Below are 21386 nucleotides of genomic sequence, written 5' to 3'. Positions count from 1 at the left end.
TTAATTGATCCTTTTATAGGTTAAGTAGACATGACTTACAAGTGAGGTCGTAGCTGAATATATTAACCAGTTAATATATTCACAGTATACATATTTGGTTAATATATGTACCGTTGACACTCTCAGGAGGATGTAATCATTAAGCTTTATTTAGTCTTCTACACTACACAGGTGCTGGTAAAATAATGCTAGGGTTTCAAACAGTCATGGTTTTGGAAAAAAGTATGACAGAGATATGAAATATACACCAAAATAAAGATAGACTCTCCAAGAATATTTATTTTCAATAGATTTTGATACGCACTGCTATAATTGTCCTGCTGACATTAATACAATATTTAATCTTTTGCCACACATGATCCAGTGTATCAGATTAAACAAGTTCAGTGATCTGTTCATTTAAATGATTTTCTTACTTGAACAGAGAGAACTTGCATCTTCATTCTACAAATAAAAATCCATATGAGTGAGATCTGGGCACTGTGGATATCCACTCCTTTTTATCTTATTTGTCACTGAGCAAATTTTTCATTCATCCATAGGAATATGGGAAAATATGTGGAGGAACCCTAACTGGAGATTGGAAGCTAGTTATATACAGTTACGCACTCACTTCTGATTTTGATGAAATTTGGAATATATCATGTTTAGGATGTAAGTTTTAGTTACAATTGAAATTATTTGTTAGAAACGACTTTCACCCAAGTTATTTCCTTCATAAGTTACACAGTATCCAAAGTAAAGTGGTTTTACACAGTGAAACCAAATTATTTATTTTACAAATAATGTCTATTACACCGTGCTGTGGTGAATAACAACATTTTCACTGAGGGTGATGTGTAACTTACGAGGTACGTAACTCAGGTGAAAGGCAATTCTGATAAATAATTTCAATTGAAACAAATAACTTCGGGCCTAAATAAGATATATTCCAAATTTCATCAAAATCACTGGTGAATCTGTAACTATATATAATTATTAATTGGAATTATCCAGTGTTTAAAGTACTGCATACCCTTTTAACATATCAAAGAAATTGCTTCTCTGTCATAATTTTCTCATAAAAAAAAGAAGGGACCAATGAAATTCTTTCATCCAATTAAGCACCACAAATTAACTTTTGATGTTCCATAATGACATTCATTCAGAGGTTCACTATCCCATTTGCAAACACTATACCAATATATTCATACCAAAACATAATGTATTGTTTCATCAGTGAAAATAAACTTGTTTAAAAATTCTCCCTCATTATGTTATCTATCCTTTCTTTTTCTGTTTAACCTCTGAAACCACTGTAAGATATTACTTCAGAGCATGAAATATATGAATGTAAATGAAGTGTAGTTTTGTACAGACTCAGGCTGACCATTCCTGAGATATGTGGTTAATTGAAACCCAACCATCAAAGAACACCAGTAGTATCCATGCCAACCTATCCAAATCCAAATAAAAGTAACTGTCTTTACTAGGATGTAGTCTACCCAGAATACCTGTAATGAATTCAAATTATTTAATTATGTCCTGAAAAGGAACTTTATGAAAAATCTTAATTTTAAAGTCAATAAACCAGTCATTTTTTTAAAAATTGTAAACTATTATTTTTGGAATAACTAATTATACAGAATATTTCTGCATTGATTTTTTTGGGAAACATAAATAACTTGTTCACAGAGCTTTAATAGTCTTATCAGGCACTCATGTGCATCAAACCGTATGAGACTGCTTCAGTAAGCTGACTGTTTCTCAGAGCGTTTGTTCCAGTGTTGAATATTATTTTTGTGCGATGGTTCTTCATTGAACACACGAAAGTATTCACATCTAATGTGTAACAACTCAGAGTTAGCAAGCCACAAAACACACTGAATCTTCCTTTGGATCACAATCATGCAACATAAAATTGTTTATGTATCAAAAATTTGGACCATTTCTCTTCATTCTGATGCATATATCATATCTCTATAATGCTTTGTTCAAAACTATGACTGTCTGAAACCCCACCATTATTTTATTGACACAAGATATCCAGTAAAATTACAAAATTATGGAATGAAGTAAACAAATCATAGCTGTCTTTTACAAGTAAAATATAAAAGATAATAAAAATCCAACAAGTAACATAAGCTATAGTAAAATGCGAATGAAGTATGTTAGTTGGCAATTAAAAAAAAAACAATAAAATGTTGATATGTCATCCCAATTTCAGAATGGCTTATGACAACAGGAAATATTCTGCTACGGCAAGAGGCCTAGTGAGATTAACACACTAAATCATCCTTGTGTATATTTTTACACTTACCACTTAAAACAACAAAGAAATAAAATATAACCAAAATAAAGATTCTGCAATCAAAAAATTTGATGCCACACAGTGGTTTTGAAGCCAACTTCTTAACTGCTTATTTTTGGCTTTAATTCTTGACAAGACCTGTGGTCTTGTCATCACTTCAATTCCTCACTATCAGAAAAAATTCCATATATATATATCAGTCCCACAAACATGAGGGTGATGAATAAGTTAGTAAATATTTATAAGTATCATAACCTAAACTTAAGTATCATAAGTATCTAAACTTTTAACAATAAAAGTTGTTAGAAAATATATCATCTTCTTACCTTAAATGTGTTAAGTTCTTTATGCCGAAGCGGTTTATTCTTCATATTTTAAAAATAATTAAACAATATTCATAACAGACACACATCCCACATGGCGATCACAATTAAAACGTGACGAAAGAAATTTACGTTAAACTAAAATTCCCTCCAGAAGTTAATTCCCTATCGTGTTTTGCTTGTCTGTGTTTTTAGGTTCAATTTCGAATAAAACTAATACTTATAAAATTACCTTATGATTACTTTTAGGGATTTTAAGTTCTAAAAGTCCTTTCGGTCAAGAAAAGTAAAGTTCGTAATAGTTACAATTTCTTCCTATCTACATCTTTTAAAGTAGTCGCTGAACTTTGTACGTTGGTCACATTGCACAGATGGATGTTCTCTGTTTTTACCAACCACTACATAATTGTAGGTTATGTTTAGTATACATATGGTTATTATTTAATAACTTTAGGTTTTAATAATATAAAGATATATCCACTTGAAATGAACCGAGAAGCTGACTTACGCTCGGAGAAAAAACAGTCAAAAAGACAGAGTTTTGACGAGGATGAACTGAAGAGGTATGCACTTATTATTCAGAGATTTTAATTTATAAAATAGTTTTGTAGTTAGTACCAGAAATTCCTAACTGTATTGAACCTTCGATTTGTCTTTTTAATTAACTTTGCAGAAGCTGTATCTCTTAAAGAATATGGTTTCATTAGTCATTCAAAATATTGTTACAGGAAAGAATAAGGCTGTAGTATGTGAAATGTACTTCCGAAAAATTTTTGAAAAATCTTGTGATATAACATTTTTGTATATTATTTTAATTTTTATATATTTTTGTTCTTATAAACCCTTGCAATACAATACATTTAGACAAATGACTTTCCACACCTTTAGACCAACGCAAGTTTTCCAACTTTGCAAATCAAGTGGTTGTCTCAGCTTTGACCTCATTATTTTAAGTGGATCTTCATACAGTGAGCCATTTCTTCAGGTTTGGGAAGAGGAAATAATCGTGGGTGCCAGATATGGTGCATGTGGAAGCACTTAGAATTACAGGCCATGGTGTTTTGCAGCAATGACCTGAGTTGAATGTGCAGGCACACTATAATGAGAAAGAGCATGTTCTTTTAGGCCAGATGTAGACATATAGACTGAATAGCACGCTTATATCGATCCAGTAGTAGCATATACTTTCTGGTGATGGCCGTTTTCTTTCCAGGTTGTCTATGAGCACCACATCACGAGAATTCAAAAAAATTGTAGTCACGACCTTTCCTGCAGATGGAGTAAATAGTTTTTGCATTCTTTGATGCATTTTCACCTACTTCCACCCACCATTTGGATTGCTGTTTAGTCTTATATATAAAGAATCCATATCTTCTTGGTGAATACATGTTTCATCTACTGTTATAAAACACTGAAGAAACTTCCTGTGACTTTCTACATTTAAATAACTCTAAATATCCTTAAGATGTGTTCACTCTAGTGTGTTCTGGTTGACCACAAATGCGGCATCTTCTGAGCAGAAAGCTTTTGCATTCCCAAAACATTGTGTAAAATGTAGTGGACATGATCTATTGAGATGTTTGCAATAATATCAGCAAGCTTGCATACCTTAAGTTGGTGATCATTTAATACAGCATTGCCGATTTTTGTGATGATTTCATCAGTCATAGTAGTTTTTGGGTGCCCCAAGGTTCATCATCTTTATTGGCTGTAGGATCAGATTTAAATTTCACTTTTTTGCCATCAAAAACAAAGGAGAAGAAGCCTTTAAAGGAGAAATCAAACTCTTGTTTTTCTAATCTGGGGTTAAACATTTTAAAACAAAGCACATTATAACAGTTGAAACCCACTTTTATCCATTTTCAGAAAATGTCAAAACTTGTTGCTTTACTTGTTTGCCACAAACTATTAAATGCATGCATTTAATTGAAACTTCATCTGAAACTTTGCAACGTATCATCTAAAAGATTATAATTGACAAATGACATAGTCATTTAGTCATACTTTTGCCAACTCTCTGTTAGGCTGAGAACTTATGAATGATCTTTGTAAGTATTACTGCTTACCTGTACGGAGTTATCTACATTAATTTATGCCCGAAATCTTGCTAATAGTTCATTAAAAACAAATTTTAAGATTCTTTTAGATCAGTCCAGCAATTTCTGTGTTTTAATAAATTTAACATATAAGCATATCAGGATGTTTTGATTTGTGTATAAAGATGATATATATTTACATATATAAAGAAATATTTATATATACCTTAACATTAATACAAACAGGTAATCATACTTGTGCTGTAAACATATTACATCAACTTTTAATTATCAAGAGTATTACTTCTATGGAGATGCATTTTTGTAAGATTAGATGTGAGTTTAGTGGTTAATACACCCATCACCATTGGACTGTAGCAGGGAAAATCTTGCAAACACCAGTAGAAAATTATTTTCTCAAAAATAACCTTAGCAACCCATAGATTAAAGGAAAAAACTTGTTAACTATGATTGCATGAACCCGTAAACCATTATTAAATTTGTTATTGCAATAAAGGAAAATGTAAGATGAAGATGGTGATAATCTTTATTTGCTTGACTCAAAATTTGGCAAAATTTCTTCATAAAATAATTTTATAAATCCAAAAAGTTATTTGTTCTTTTCAAAATGTATTATTGTTAAAAAAATACTTGAATAAAAGTTAATTAAATTGAATTTGTTATTGATTATGAATTTGAGTTGAAATCATTTTCAATATGCCTTTAGAATTAAATAAGTTTTGCTTTAAAGTTGTATTTATATGTAGTTTTATATTTAATTTTTTTTTTTTTAATTTGTATCCATTTTAGATTAGAAAAACTTGTTTTTGGGGACCCATCTCATCTATTTGAGAATTCTGTTCCAAAAAAGAAAAAGAAAAAAAGAAAAAATCATGACTCTCTAAATTCATTTCTTGATGATGATGATAATGATGATGAAGATGATACTGATGGTGTTAGTGATACTGATTATGATAGAAAAAATGTAAAACTGCCTGCATGGGAAGATGAAGATGATGTTAAGACTAGGTAAATATATTTTTTTGTAATATATGTATATGCATGTATGTGTGTGTGTAATAACAATGTTTCTAAACATTTTATTTGAAAATACAAATATTAATTATAAAATGCACATAATTATAAAATTATGTGCATTAACAAACAGTGAGCTGATATTTTGAGATTTTTTGTCATTTCTTACCTAAATAAAAAGTTTATGTTTGGACGATCTGTCCAAACACAAACTTTTGGTATGGCATAAACTTTTTGGCATAATGTATGATTGATTAGAAGAGGTTAATCACACAAGAGAGGGAAATTTCCCTTTCTGTACTTAGGTTTTACATGTAGAATGTTAAACATTTTTATAGAAATTTTCATTTTTTTGCAGCATTAAAATGGCCCATAGTCTGCAAGGAAGACCAAATGATAATCATGTAGGTCGTCCTTCAGATTCGTATTCTTCATTATTAAAAAGGAGGTTTGAAAATATTGTTGGAAATCCAAAATGGGCAGAAATAAAAAAGAAAAAAGATGAAAGTGATGATGATGAATCTTTATTACAGGTAATTTTTTTTCTATTATATAAATACATTTTTATTCTGACCTACTTAAAAATATATAAATCATGTCAATGTAAGATAAATTATAAACATCAAAACAAATTATAAGATAAGAAATTAATGTGTTTAAAGTCAATATTAATTATTTAAATATAAACACATGAAATGATACATTAAACATAAAAAATTGCTACAAAATAATTCAGAATTCACTATCGAGAATTATTTTGAGCATATATTTATTTACAAGTTTTTTCATTTGTAATTAATTAGTATTACTTAAAAAATGATCAACAGAATAAAACTGTTCCTGTAAAAGAAAATATTTTAATTGTATTTTAAATAAATTGGTGGGAGGATTTTTTTGGATGGTTCAGCAATTTATTAAAAATGGCAAAGGAAGCACAAATAAGACTCTTTGTAGCCGAAGTATTGTGTTGAGTTATATGAAAACAGTTCTGTTGTCTGGTTTGGTAAAAGTGGATATTGTTGTTTTTTAAGAATAAGTGAAATTTTTTTTTTTATAGCACAGATATATATATATAAATATTTCAGCCTTGAATATTGAATCTCTCAACTCAAAACCTTAATTATTCAAATTATTTTTCTGTTTCCTTTTCACTTCATAAAATAAAACGTTTTTAAATAGAAAAAATATTTGTTATCTAACTTACATTTTTTTGGTGGTATACCATAATATTTAATTACTGTATCTAAACTTTTATAGGCTAGGTAAGTTATCATTGTACGAAAATGTTTCATAACTTTTGGTAGTCAAATTACTCTGCCTGATTTCCTTGTTTCATTTGTATCATGACAGGTACAGTGACTATTTTTACCCTAGCAAGACTAATCATTAATCCTTTGCAGATTTATAGAGTATTTGTTTTAGAACTTATCTTTTAGTTTCTGTTTACATATTCTATTTACAAAATTTTTATAAGGTTTGAATTTAAATAATATTATATTTTTAAAGTGAGACCATTTTTAGGTATTTGAGTGATAAGAGTAAACCTGTCTCCATATTTGTGTATCCTCTTATCAGAGATTTGCAAAACTGACAAAAATATTTAAATTTGCAGGATTAGTGCAATTGTTTCAACAAAATCTCATTAATTCTTCTGATTTATGCATATATTTATTTATATTGTATATCTCACTATAACTTAAGATTCTATGGAAAGATATTGTATCATTGTATATTACTGCAAATCGTATCAGATGAGATTCCAGTAATTTTAAGAAAACATATTTCTCTTCAGCATTCATATAAATAAATAAGTTGTGTGCATGTATGTGTGTTTAAAAAAAATTCTAAATATTACCTGCTCTCTTTTTGATTATTAATAATATTATTGTTACTAACAAATGAATAAACCAGTTTCGTATCATTGTATATTACTGCAAATCGTATCAGATGAGATTCCAGTAATTTTAAGAAAACATATTTCTCTTCAGCATTCATATAAATAAATAAGTTGTGTGCATGTATGTGTGTTTAAAAAAAATTCTAAATATTACCTGCTCTCTTTTTGATTATTAATAATATTATTGTTACTAACAAATGAATAAACCAGTTTCGAGTGATAAAACTCATCTCTCAACTATTGAGAGATGTCTTTTGGTCTTTAATTCATCTTTAGTCAAATTTTTAATTTTAACTTACAGTAAAAAATAAGAAAATAATCCTGATTTTTAATTATTATTATTAATGAAGTAATAAAAATATTTAATGTAAAAGATAAACATTGAATAAATAAATATAAAAAAAAATTGCATCTGATTACATTTTAATTGGATCATAGACTAAGTGTAATAAAATTTATGGTCTGAGTCTTAAGGTGCCTTTAGACTAACATCATTGTATAACAATGGATTATCACAATTGTTTAGCTAGCTTATTGATGGAAATGATCCAGCCATTTGTGGCGATATTTTTGTTTGGTCAGTAATTGATGGTGTTGTCCACATACTGTGGACCACGTTGTGATTAGCTCATGCACATTTAATCAATCTATTTCTTCCTGTATGTATCTCTGTGTACATACTTCTCTCCCTCGGCATGTATCTTTTGTTTTTCCATCATTCAGTATGATGTTAGATCTCTTGTTTCATGTGTTCTGAATTGGCCTTGATGTTGTATAAATCTGTTCAGCTAGTATGTGAGCAAATGAGAAGATACTTTACTTAATATTTCCAATTCAGTTACACCCAGAATTATGGGAAGAGAAAATGTTTTGAGTTTCTATGTAGAATAGAAAAAAGATTACTTAATAAATAAATAATAAAAAGGTAGGTACAATGGCCTTAAATACATCAAACTATTGTAGGAATCTTAAGTAATCAAAAAATAGAGAGTGATTAATAATCATGTAGTATGTCAATCAAATGTAAACCAGAATTTTATTTTTAACATTTATTAGTACAAAATATAAATACCATACAGATTTATTTCTTTTCTACATAGTGTCCCTGAATTACTGCAAATTTTTTCGAGTACATATGGAAGGAAGTACATAAGAACAATCACATGCTTCATTTTTAACATTTTTTAATTTTGTATACGTGGTTACACAGCAAGTTCTAACTATATTGAACAATTTTTACATGTTGAAATTGAGTAGTATTCCTAATTTTAATTGTGGAAAGTTGGTGTTTGTGTATTTATTTATGTATAATAAAAGGTACTTTTAAAAGTACTAAATATGGTATAGTAAAAGGTACTTTTAAAGTACCTTTTTTTAAGTCACCCTCAATCTTAGGATGTTTTCTGAGAAATGTTTATATAGGGGATAAAATTCTTGTCATCAGTATTATTGCTGTATCACTTAGAGAGAACTCAATAAAAAAGTGTTTATAACTTGAATGAGAGTTAAATATTGAATTGAGTTAAATATTGTACTTGTTAATATATTTGCAAACTGCCAACTTCATAATGACAATTACAGAAAGATTTATTATCAAGATACCACTTAAGCTGATACTTTGGTTTGTTATGTATTTGGTAATTATAAGTTACATTAACTGATGGCTTTTTTTAATATTATTTATTACTTTATTTAATATAAATATGTTTTTTAAATATTATTTATTCTTTATTTAATATAAATATTGTTTGTTGTAACTATATTTATCTTCATTTTTTCAGAGATGTGGAAACTTCATAGAAAAAAGGAGTAATTTATCTAGTGGAGTAATTAAATTTAATCCTGTAAAAGATTTAAATGCAGAGACCCGATGTGAAGGTAAAGTCATCAAATCTATTGAATTTCATCATAATTCTGCTTTAGCATTAGTTGCTGGAATAAATGGAGTTGTTTCACTTTTTGAGGTTAGTTCTTTTATTATATATTTTAGTGAACCGAATTTTTTTCTATTATCTTCTGCTGTACACCTTTTTTTCTTTTCAGTACTTAATAACTTTGTATTTTAATTTTCTTTTGTCAATAATTTACCTTTAATGATATTCTTAAGTTATTTTAGAGGCTCTTGGTCACACATTCTTTATTGTAAGGTATTGCAGACTACCAGATTATTTTTCAAATTGATAAATTGTATTTTAGAATTAAAAAATTAAAATTGATTTAGATTTATTTGGCTAATGGGGAAAATAAGTAGTTGGCTGACTCACAGTTAGCGCACAGTTAGTGCAAGGAATGAAGAATTATTTGTAAAAAAATCGCAAATAATTATTATATGATAATAAACAGATTGTGTGGGTAACAAACATAAGTTTGCTAGTAAGGTGTATCTAATAACGTTTTTTTTTTTGTAAGAGAGGGCTGTATTTGTTAGGTTACAGTACAGTTCTACCTTTTTTTGTTGTCTTGAATAAATGTCCAGAAACAGAATTGTCCTAACATCATTACATAAGAGTGCTGCAGTGTAAATTAATTAAACTAGATATTTAATTTTTGCAGATATACTGGAAAAGAAATAGGTATAAAAACAAAATGAAAACAATTGCAAATAGCCATGTACAAACTCAAAAACAATACTAAAGACCTCATTAAAGGGAAGTCAGCAAACCAAAATAGGTGTAAAACAACCATCACTAGAAAAATTCAATTAAGAAAATAGTTGTATTTATATATATATATATATATATATATATATATATATATATATACACACACACACACACACACACAATTATTTTCTTAATACCTATTACTATATACTTACTATTTTCTTTATACCTAATCCAGGTGGGATTATTAAAAAACGTTCCCATGTAAATAAAGGAAAATAATGCTTTAAAAATTAACTAAAATTCAAACAGTACAAAAGTTTGGAATAATTTAAACAGCTTATCTGTTTTGGCTGTTTATAACCCAGAACACATTAATTTGGTTGGCATGCTTGTTTTAATTTAAACATCAGTGAAACGTAATTTTGTATAATGAAGAATGCAGCTATCTATAGGCTTTAAATCGAGAAAATAGCTCTAGATGTTTGGAGTTTTGTAGATTATGATCCAAATTGTCTAAAATAACTAATTGTCTAAATAACAAATAATTGTCTAAAGATTTATGATTAATTTTCAATAAGTTTTTAAATTGTTCTAAACTAGTCCTATAAGATAAAATCATTATGATAAATTATCCCACTTAACTCTATTCATCTTCATTATTAAATGTTTAAAGAAAATATGAATTTAAATTAATTAACCATAGTTTTTGCACAAAAATTACTGAGATGCCTTTCCTAACTTTTATCTATTAGAATATGCTACCCTGATGGTGGAAGTGAATATCAATGTATAGATGTATTTACCAAGCCTTACAGTAATTAATTTTGTTGTTTATATATATAAGAATAATATTTAAGTATGATGAAAATAAAATTTCTGTCAACATGATCTTCTATGTAAAGTAGAAAATCATTAAAATTGATTAAGTTGATACTGAACATATATTTAAAATAATCGTACCGTATGTACTCGTGTAATTCATGCACCTGAATTTATAAATAATATTTTTTTTAAATATTCAAAAATAAAATATTCAGTCAAATAAAGATAATTTTCTCACTAATTATCACATTTTAGTTTCATTATAAACTTTGTAAAATTATTTCCTCGATAAATCATGCATTACTTTTAGATAAAAAATGTTGGTCAAAAAAGTATGTGAATTACTTTTTTGACGAGTAAATACAGTATCTTTTTAAAATATGTATATAATTCTTAGAAAACTTTTTTGGGAAATATTAAAACTTTTAAAATAAATTTTCTATTTTAGGTTGATGGTAAGAATAATTCAGTGATTCAAAAAATAAAATTTCCTAGGTTTGATATCCATTGTGCAAGATTTTCACATGATGGTGAGCAGTTTATTGTGGGATCAAAGAGTAATCGCCATTTCTATACTTATGACATGACGTCTGGGCGTAGTATTCTTGTTCCTATTCATCATGAAACTAAAATTACAAATCTGCAGGTAATCTTTTTAATGAGTTTTATTTATTAAATATTATTATTAAATTGTATCAAGATAAATTTTTCAGTAGTTTTGTATTGATGCTATATTTACTTCAACAACTTTAATTTTTAAACAGGCACTCATTTCATCTTTATTAGCACTTCAAAATTTTTATTTTGTATATCGTAAATGTTGGCACTTTAAACAATTTGAACCAGTGTACTCCATATCTTCCATAGTCTAGTTCAACATTACCTTTTCCTACCATCTGTATTTTTCCATCTGAAAATTGTTAAAAAATTACATGTGTTTATAAATATTGTACATTAGATTTATTGTACATTTGAAAGCTGTATTTTAATTTTTACAATTTTTTATGTAGTTATAATTAAATCTAAAAGTGGTATAATGTAGATGTAAAATTTTAATTCATAAAATGTTAAATTAACTCTTTTTTTATTTTCACAAAACTTCATTTTTTAATGGAATTTAAAATGATCATGATTGCTTTTGAATTTTCATTTGTGTACCACTTGTAATGTTGCAAGAAAGAAAATTAGAAAAGACTATTTACTGATGATATAATTGTCAGTATTTTGAAGGTTTAAATTTCATCTTATAATTGCCTGTCCTAAGGCAGGTCCCTTGCACCATATCCATCTCCATTCTCCGTTATTTCGTGCTAAAATATTAAGTTCATGATAGCTCCCATTTCTTTTTAGATCATCTATCATTTTTATTCTTGTCCAAACTTTCTTTTTTTTATAGTTTCTACTGATCCTTCTAGTACTGTTTTAATCAGTCCTTTTCTCATGATATGTCTCAGACAGTTAGCTTTCCTATTATGAATTTCTTTAATTATGCCTTCATTCTTATTTATTTATTCTCCTCCTTACTTTTTTATTTTTCTTTCACTTTGCCCATGTAATCTTCTCCAATCTTAAGTAAAAACAAAAATATGGTTACAAAATTCAGCCTCGTATCTTATTTATAAACAGTTTATTAAACTTTCAATGCAAAATGAAGTTACAAAATGTATTGTAGTCTTTTTCTCGATATTAACTAAACTAATTAGTATTTAACAAAAAAGAGAGTTTTTCTTCAACACATATTTGTGAAAAGAATATAACTTTTAGATTGTAAAAGATATGCTATTTTCATAATTGTTGGAAGAAAAGTACAAGATATATAAATGACTAAAGAGGGAGATATATCTGTTGAGATATGCATCGAATATGTGAAACAGATCGGCATCAAATATTTAGAACAGATGGGTCAATCCATACATTTATATTTCTTTAAGGTCTAATTGGCTAAATTTTTTAATTTTATTTATGTATCTCAATATATTTGTAAAGCTTGTTTTATTTAGATGTTACAACTTATAATTGTAATTTTAAGACACACAGGAAGAGGAACAGAAGGATAAACAGAAACAAATATTTATTAAACAATACGATGTGTAACAAACTTAAAAATGATCAAATATTGAAGGTACAAGTCTAGTGGGATCAGTGTATGATCAGTCACGTATGACAATAAGTTGTTCTAACTGGCTTCCAAAGGGTGCCAGATACTCTAATTAAAATTTTTATTTTGTATATCTTAGATGTTAGAATCTTATCTACTCCTGATCAGAGGCAGATTATCTGTAGATCAGACTGATCAGTGGACAGATTGTCTGATCAGAGGCAGATTGTTGAATATCCATTCTTTGTATAGTTACAATAGGAATGTGTCAACCACTGTCCTGGGTTCATCTGTGGTGCCATGCTAGAAAATTAAGCAGTATCTGGTAAGAATGAAACTCTGTTGAACTCTGCCAGATAGTGACTATCTAGGATACCTGTTTTCTATTCGGCAGTTACACAAAAAAGTCAAGTAATGGTTGAAATTCTTATTGGATTAGCTGTACCTACTGCCACAACAATTTTTATATAAATTTGTTTGTTAACATTATTTTATTTTTACAGTTCAGGTTATTTTAATTGTTTTATTTAATCCTTTTTTTTTAATTTTTTGTAGAATTTTGAAGTTTCACCCGATGGAAGAATTATTGCTGTTTGTGGAAAATTTGGAAATATTTTTCTGTTAAGTGCCAAAACAAAAGAATGGTTGGGTTCACTTCAAATGAATGGGGAAGTGAATGGAATCAGTTTTAATAGTGATGGATCTTTACTTTATTCTCATGGTGGTAAGAATTGTGTATTTATAATCTTCAAAAGAGTGTTTCTGTTTGTTCTTATATATTTACTGCAATATTATTAGTAATTTTATTTTGATTAATATCTTTTTTTATTATTTCCTAATTTATTTGGTAATTATTTACTTGTTAAGATGGTTACCATACATTGAGGATTTCTTTATATTTCTTAATTCATTATGATCGTATTATAAACTATTCTTATTTTGGAATTGTATTTGTACTAATTATTATTATTTTTTATATTGTTTTCTTAAGTTTAAAGTAATTTATCATATTAATTGATTTCACCATTACATTGGATTTTACTTTGTTTATTGTTTAGATTTTAGATTTGGTTATTTAATTATTGTAGTATTACTTTCTGGTATATGTTTTTCCATATTTTTTTTATGGTAAATTCAATACAGAAGCTTACAAAGAAGGTTGTACATGGGAATATGAAAATGGAAATTTGTAGCAAGTGTGTGTGTTACAAGGTGTAATTTTAGTGTTGGTACAATGATAGGCAAAATACTTAAATATAGACATTTTATTATTATCACATTGTGGACTGGTTGCGAGAATTCTTGTGATTTGTCTCGTTTTGCCAAAAGACCGTTCAAGAGAATCACTGGGTTTTGTACATTGGTAACTCTCATGTGATCTCTTATATTTTTTGTAACTTCTTATTGGTTCTAAAGGTTCGTAGCCTTGACTGAATATTCTCTGAACATTTACACATGTTTCGTTATTGAGTACCTATTCATACTTGACCTTGCAGACATCATTCATATCAACTGTGTAAGAGGGTATTTACAGCCAGTCTAAGAATGGCGTCACGCAAGTTGATGGATTTAAGTCATAAATGTGACGAAAAAGATAATAAATTACTTCATAATGTACTGTCAGATTGTCCTAGTGAAGATGATAATGTGGATTTTAGTGATAGTGGAAGTGTTATAAAACAGCAAAGTACTCATAAAAGGCCAGTGCCATTGAATATTAGTTTGGATTCAGAATCAACCAATTTGAGTGATGACTCAAATTCAGGTAACCCGTGGAAAGTTATAGACAATTTACCAAATTTAGAACCTTTTGAGGGTATTCCAGGTGGTAGGGTTCTACCTACTAATAATGAAAATATAAATGATATTATAGAACCAATTTTTGAGAAAGATCATTCTGTTATGATGTATAATGAAACAAACAGGTGGGTACCACCAACAAATAATAGGAGTACACAGACAGTGATCTAGTACTCTCAAATGGAAAGATGTGACTAAATGAAATGAAAGCATTTTTGGGCCTTCTTGATAATAGGACAAGTAAAAAAAGACCACATTAGAGACTACTGGGCCACTGACTCTTATATTGAAACACCAATTTTTTTTTTAAATTATGAGCAGAGGTAGATACAAACAAATTTGGCAGTTTTGGCATTTTAGTGACAATAAACAAGTAAGAAATAACACAAACAGGTTGTACAAAATTGCACCTCTGATTTCATATTTTCTGGAGAAATTCAAAACTGTTTATAAACCCAACCAAAATTTGTCTTTAGATGAAGGAATAATTTCCTGACGGGGGTAGGTTGTGGTTTTGAACATACAGTCCTGCTAAAATTATGAAATATGAGTTATTAGTCAGAATGATATGTGAAAGTGACACAGGTTATGTTTGTAACATTGAACTGTACACTGGGGAAGGTAAAAGATTGAAAGAAACTATTCTTTCTGTCCTTGATTGTAATCTTGGTTTATGGCATCACATGTATTAAAGTAACTATTACAATAGTGTTTCAATTGCTGAAAGGTTATTAGAAAATAAAACCAGAGTTTGTGGAACAGTAGGGACTAGTAGAGGTTTACCATACACTCTGAAAGCTAAAATTGAAAAACTTGAAAAAAGGGGAATCCACATTTGTCCCCTTGAAAAAATTTGAAAACTTGAAAAAAGGGGAAGAGTGATGTGCTACTGGTTGGGTAGAAAGATGAAAGGGAGATCAGAATGATTTCAACAATCCATGGTAGTTAACACCAAACTGGTAAAAGGAACAAAAACAGGAGACGAAATATCGAACTATGCATTTTAGAATATAACAACCATATGAAAGGTGACGATCATCCAATTCAGTACTTGTCATATACTCAATTAAGAGAAAAAGAAGAAAATGGTACAAGAAGGTACTCTTCCTAATAAATTGTGGTCTTTTCAATTTATTCAGAATATACAATTGTTTGGACCCCCCAAAAAAAATTATACGTAAGAACTTTTGTTTGGCTGTGGCAAAAAATTGGACACCTAGTAAAGGAAACCTCACAAGATTCTGACTTCGATTCAGATCCTGACAGTGTTCGTCCATGTCCTTCCCAACCAACCAAATGTGCCCCATTTAGTCAAGTGACCCCCTGCATATAGACTGAGTGGTGACGTGAATAAACATGCTCTTGATGTTATTGTTCAGTTCTGGAGGGAAAAAATATCCTACAAGAGCATGTAGAGTGTGTGCTGCAAAAAAACCTTAAAAAAGAAACAAGCTACATTTGTAAGTTTTGCCTGGTACCACTTTGTAAACCCACCGGGTTGGTCTAGTGGTGAATGCATCTTCCCAAATCAACTGATCTGGAAGTCGAGAGTTCCAGTGTTTAAGTCCTAAAAGTCAGTTATTTTTACATGGATTTGAATACTAGATCGTGGATACCAGTGTTCTTTGGTGGTTGGGTTTCAATTAACCACACATCTCAGAAATTACTGTATGATTTTCTAATAAAACTTACCATGAAGCAAGTTGTAAAGCTAAAAACTTTGGCCTGAGATATTAAAATTTTATATTAATTAAATACTTACTTTACCATATTATACTACACTACTATATTATACACTGTTATATTATATTATACATTACTACTACTATTTATCATTTATTTACTTTATTTATATTTGTTGTTACTTTAAATTAATACAATGAGCTTAATTTTAAGTTGATTTCTTGATAGTTGTTGTTGCTGTCAGGAATTGAAAAGTATTTGTTTATTAGAAAAAGGTTTTGTTATTATTACTAATTATTTTAGATACAATCATACATTTAAAAAAGGCAGTCGTTATTATTTTGTTAAAATTAATTATAAATTTTACCACTTACTACTGTTTCTCTTTAATTCATATACAGTATTTTTGCAGATCTCTTCTTCTTCAGAGTGGTTTTTTAATATGATAAATCGATTAAAAAAACATAATCACTGTTTTTCATCAATTTTTTATGATTGAGGTAGTGAACAATTGTAAGTCTGACAATGGATTTTTTTTATTGACTTGTATTAAAAAATCATTTTGAACAAAGAGGAATTTGTTAAATTGTTTTCGAACCTTTTATGTAAGTATAATGTGATATTTTGGATTTTTAAATCTTTTTAAAATAAAAACCTTTACATTTCATTATAATTTTTTTTTTATAAATATTATGTGTATATTTTACTACAGTTATTTAATTTCAGATGATGGTAAGGTGTATGTATGGAATATGAAGACAAGGACTTGTATAAATAAATTTGTCGATGATGGTTGCCTTAATGGCACCAGTGTGTGTATATCACCTAATGATAAATTGTTAGCTTGCGGATCAAGTTCAGGTGTTGTTAATGTATATGATACGACTACATTACATCATACTAATAGTCCAAAACCATTGAAAATTCTACTTAATTTAACAACAAGCATTACATCATTGAAATTTAATCATTCTTCTGAAATATTAGGGATGGCTTCATTTAAAAAGGATACAGCAATCAGACTGGTTAGTTTCTCTTTTTTATATTTTTATTTACTTATAATTTTTTTCAAATGATCAAGTTACAGCTTTGATTATTGTGCCAGTTTGATCTATTTTAAGGTAACCTTGTGATTTATTTCAGTTGCTTTAGGATTTATTGAAATTAATCTGTAAATGTAATTCATATTATAGAGTTAGAAGATTCACTTGGCCAGTTTGATTGTATACTCATTAACCTTAGTAGATTTAATTAATTATTGTTAGCTATTTCAGTGTTATCAGAGAAAAATGTGGTGAAAATAGTGATATTTACTTGCAGACATATGATGTATTTCAGGATAAGCTTTTAGTTATTTTAGGTATTATTGTATCAATCTATCGTGTATCAAAGTATTTTTTGCTGTTAATTTTGGTACGTGACTATTTGATTTTAATTGCATTTGTAAGTTATAATTAAGTCAACTAATAGTTCAACAGTTACTAATTCTGGTTATTATAATAACCATGCAGAAACATTTCAAATAAGTATTTTATTATTTTGCTAATAAAATTAATAAATTCTGTTGTACTCATTTTTTTTTCAGATGCATTATCCTTCATTAACTGTATTTAAAAATTTTCCGAATCAGAATAGAAGTACTGGTATGATTAACTGCATTTCTTTTTCACCACATTCTGGTTTCATGGCTGTTGGAACAAATTGTACCAAAGCCCTTTTGTACAGGTTGGTTGTTAATACACACACATATATATATATATATATATATATATATATAGTAATTAATTTTTATTTTATTACTCTTTTATCATTATTTTATTTCATTCTGTGTTGATTGATGTTACATCAACTGAATTTATTCAGTAGAATCATTTATACTTTATGTAAATTTTTACTGGGGTTTTGTGTCACCTTTTATCTGATTCTATAGGTACAGTTTCAGTTAGTGTACAATAGTATAGCATTTAACTAGTCGATTGTTAGTAATAATTTTGTTTGCTTCAGTAATATTTTCTGATAACTGTTATTTACATATTTAAGTATGTGGATTATGAAGGGTATAGGATAGTGAATAAAAAATCTGTGTTTCTGGATCTTTAAATGCAATTTAATTTCTTTACCGTTCATATTTTGGTTACCTGAAATGTTTTCAATTTATTATCAAGAACAAGAATGATGTTCTATTTTTATGTACTAATTTAAGAAAGTTATATTGCTTTTAAATAGAATTCTTTTACTGTGGGCTACTCATAGATCAATATCTCTGTGAGGGTTAAATTTTAGCAACAATTTTAGCTTATTTTGTGTACTTCATATTGCAATAATAATAAGCTTAGACATTTAATTGTGTTATGTTTAAGTACTGTCATATTCTGTTTGTATGTGAATAATGATAAGAAATACCCATTAAGAGGAGAGAGAAGGTTATCCATTAATGTATTTTTTTTTTAAATTAACAGAATATTGTTTTAAAATTATAAACTAATTTATAATGTTATTATTTCATGTTATTATATATTTATTATTATTATACTATTTTAGTCTGTTTTTTAAATAAAATTTTAGTAAATATTGATTTTTTTCAGGTTGAACTATTTTGGAAATTATTGATTTGTTGAAGTAAGTATATGCGTGAATATCCATTTGTTTGTATTTATGCATAATGTTATAAATATTGCTTTGCAGTAATATTTTTTTAAGTGAATTGTTATAATAATATTAATATTTAAATTTTTTAGTTGTGTGTTTTTTATTATCTTTTTCCTTTTAAATGTATAGTTCTCTCTCCTGTCCATTTTATTTTAAAACATCATATATTAATTTTTAATTAACTTTTCTTCTCCTTATCCACTACCCTAGATTGAACAATGGATCGTGAACTACCATATAATTTATTTTGATTTTGAAACAAGTATTAAATGTTGAAGAGATATGAACTCCAAAAGTGTTGATTTATTTATTCCTTGAATATTTCACAACACAAATTAAAATTTTTAGTGAAAAAAAATCTGTGGATAGAATTTACTAATTAAAGAAAGTGTTCACTTTACCTTTCCCTTCCCTGTATTCTGTTATATCTTCAAATTCAGTATAAGATTATAATTATATAATTTTTAGTATAATCATTTGTTTTTTTTAATTTTTATTGTAATAAAATGAAATGCCTGATCTTAGTAAACAATATAATTGTTAATTACACTGATAAACATAATTTTTGTTTCCTAACATGCGATACATGATTTTAATCTGTTTTTTGATGCTGAAAACGAATATAAACTCAGAATCTATATATCGCCCACTATTTTTAAAAAAATTTAAATTTTAATTAAAGGATTTTTTCATTTTTCAACATATAGTTAGCATTTTAAGCTCCTACATTGTATTTTGTTAGCTCATTTTTTTTTTTATTGTTTAACTTTGTCAACATAATTTGTAAGCTATAAATAAACTATCAAAGAATTAAATCATATCATAGTCACGTATCATGGCAACATATCTAATACTGAAGAGTGTCTAATACTGAAGACAAGATTAATCATGTCTGTGCAGGTCAAAACATGCAGCTGAAAACATAGCTGTGTTGTTTATATTAAGCACTGGATTTAGGAATGAATTAGTTTTATTCAGTCTTATTGCTGTCTTAAGTTTGTTAACAGTGCAGTGTCATAATGCTTCGAAATTGTGTAAATGATCTGGATGCCTGGGATACCTTTTGTTATGTAGGAGTTTACCATAAAATCAAATAGAAAAAACATTACACCTTTAATTAAAAAAGCATATAATTTGTACTTTCAGTGTAAAATTGGTGATCAGTATACCGTGGGCTTCTCATAGTATGCACTAATTGTTCTGTATATTTAAAAGGATGGCTGAAAGGTACACAGGCTTTGCCATTTGGTGTATCTATGGTTTGGCATGAACCAAAGGATCATGTAACCGATTGTTACTTCTGTTTAACAAGTGTGTCTGGAATTTCTAAAAAATCTAAACACACTGTAAAATATCCTTCATTGCAATCTGCAATCAGGCCTGTACCTCACAGTGAAATTATTCCAGTTCCTGAGCCACCTGTGAATGAATGTATGTTTCGAAAGCAGCAATGAAGAATCAGGCAGTACTGATGAAGAAAACAATGATTTTGATTTTGAATTATCTTCCAATAAGCCACATCTTATATCACAAGGTGAATTAAATGACTTGGTTAGGGATTTAAATTTATCAAAAAATCAAGCTGAACTGTTAAGAACAAGACTGCAAGGTTGGAATTTACTTTTTAAAAAAATAGAAAAATTTTGAGTTTTCAAAGCCAACAAAAAAAACTTTCTCAGTACTTTATTGTTGAAAATAATTTGGTTTATTGCACAAATATTAATGAACTTATGTTGTACTTAGGACAAGTTTATAAACCTGAGGATAAACATTATGTTACCAAAGAGTGGAAGAAAGAAGATCAGTTCATAAAAAAAACTGTCTTTCTGTATTTACCATCTATTTGTATTTATTAATAATAAATAAATTGTCAGTTCATAAAAAAAACTGTCTCTTTCTGTATTTACCATCTATTTGTATTTATTAATAATGAATAAATTGTACTGACTTAATCTTTGTGTACTAAATGTATTTGCTTTCTGTTGTGTTTAACCTGTGAAGTGTCAGTTTTCAATTTAGTGTTGTATATATTTTTTAATCATCCCAATCCCATAGGAGAAGACACCCCCACCTTGTGATGTTACCAGTTGCCACACCACCCCCTCCATTCTAAGCCCTGAGGAACTTTACTGGAGATCATTTTTAGA

General features: G+C 28.1%; 2 protein-coding genes across 3 annotated transcripts in view; one reads left to right on the top strand and one right to left on the bottom strand.

Annotated features, from left to right (window-relative positions):
- LOC142329325 (small subunit processome component 20 homolog) overlaps positions 1-2929 on the bottom strand; it is a 103927-nt gene extending 100998 nt beyond the window's left edge. Inside the window, exon 1 of the mRNA XM_075373808.1 lies at positions 2617-2929. Within this exon, the coding sequence (XP_075229923.1) occupies positions 2617-2661 (45 nt within the window). The 5' untranslated portion in view covers positions 2662-2929. The remainder of the gene's footprint in view (positions 1-2616) is intronic.
- Positions 2930-2970: 41 nt separating this feature from the next.
- Positions 2971-21179, top strand: wcd (U3 small nucleolar RNA-associated protein 18 homolog wicked). 2 transcript variants are annotated; one of them, XM_075373810.1, is made up of 10 exons: positions 2971-3176; positions 5460-5678; positions 6043-6217; positions 9363-9545; positions 11458-11655; positions 13663-13831; positions 17317-17615; positions 18176-18315; positions 19176-19209; positions 20983-21179. In XM_075373810.1, the coding sequence occupies exons 1-9, from the start codon at positions 3100-3102 to the stop codon at positions 19198-19200; spliced, it is 1485 nt and encodes a 494-aa protein (XP_075229925.1). In that variant the 5' UTR covers positions 2971-3099; the 3' UTR covers positions 19201-19209; positions 20983-21179. The 2 variants fall into 2 exon arrangements, with proteins under 2 accessions (XP_075229925.1, XP_075229924.1); XM_075373809.1 differs by lacking the exon at positions 20983-21179 and having other exon boundaries at positions 19176-19327.
- Positions 21180-21386: the final 207 nt, after the last annotated feature.

This window comes from Lycorma delicatula, chromosome 8 (genome assembly GCF_047948215.1).
Source record: "Lycorma delicatula isolate Av1 chromosome 8, ASM4794821v1, whole genome shotgun sequence".
NCBI lineage: Eukaryota > Metazoa > Arthropoda > Insecta > Hemiptera > Fulgoridae > Lycorma > Lycorma delicatula.
This window is presented reverse-complemented; position numbering and strand designations above follow the sequence as displayed.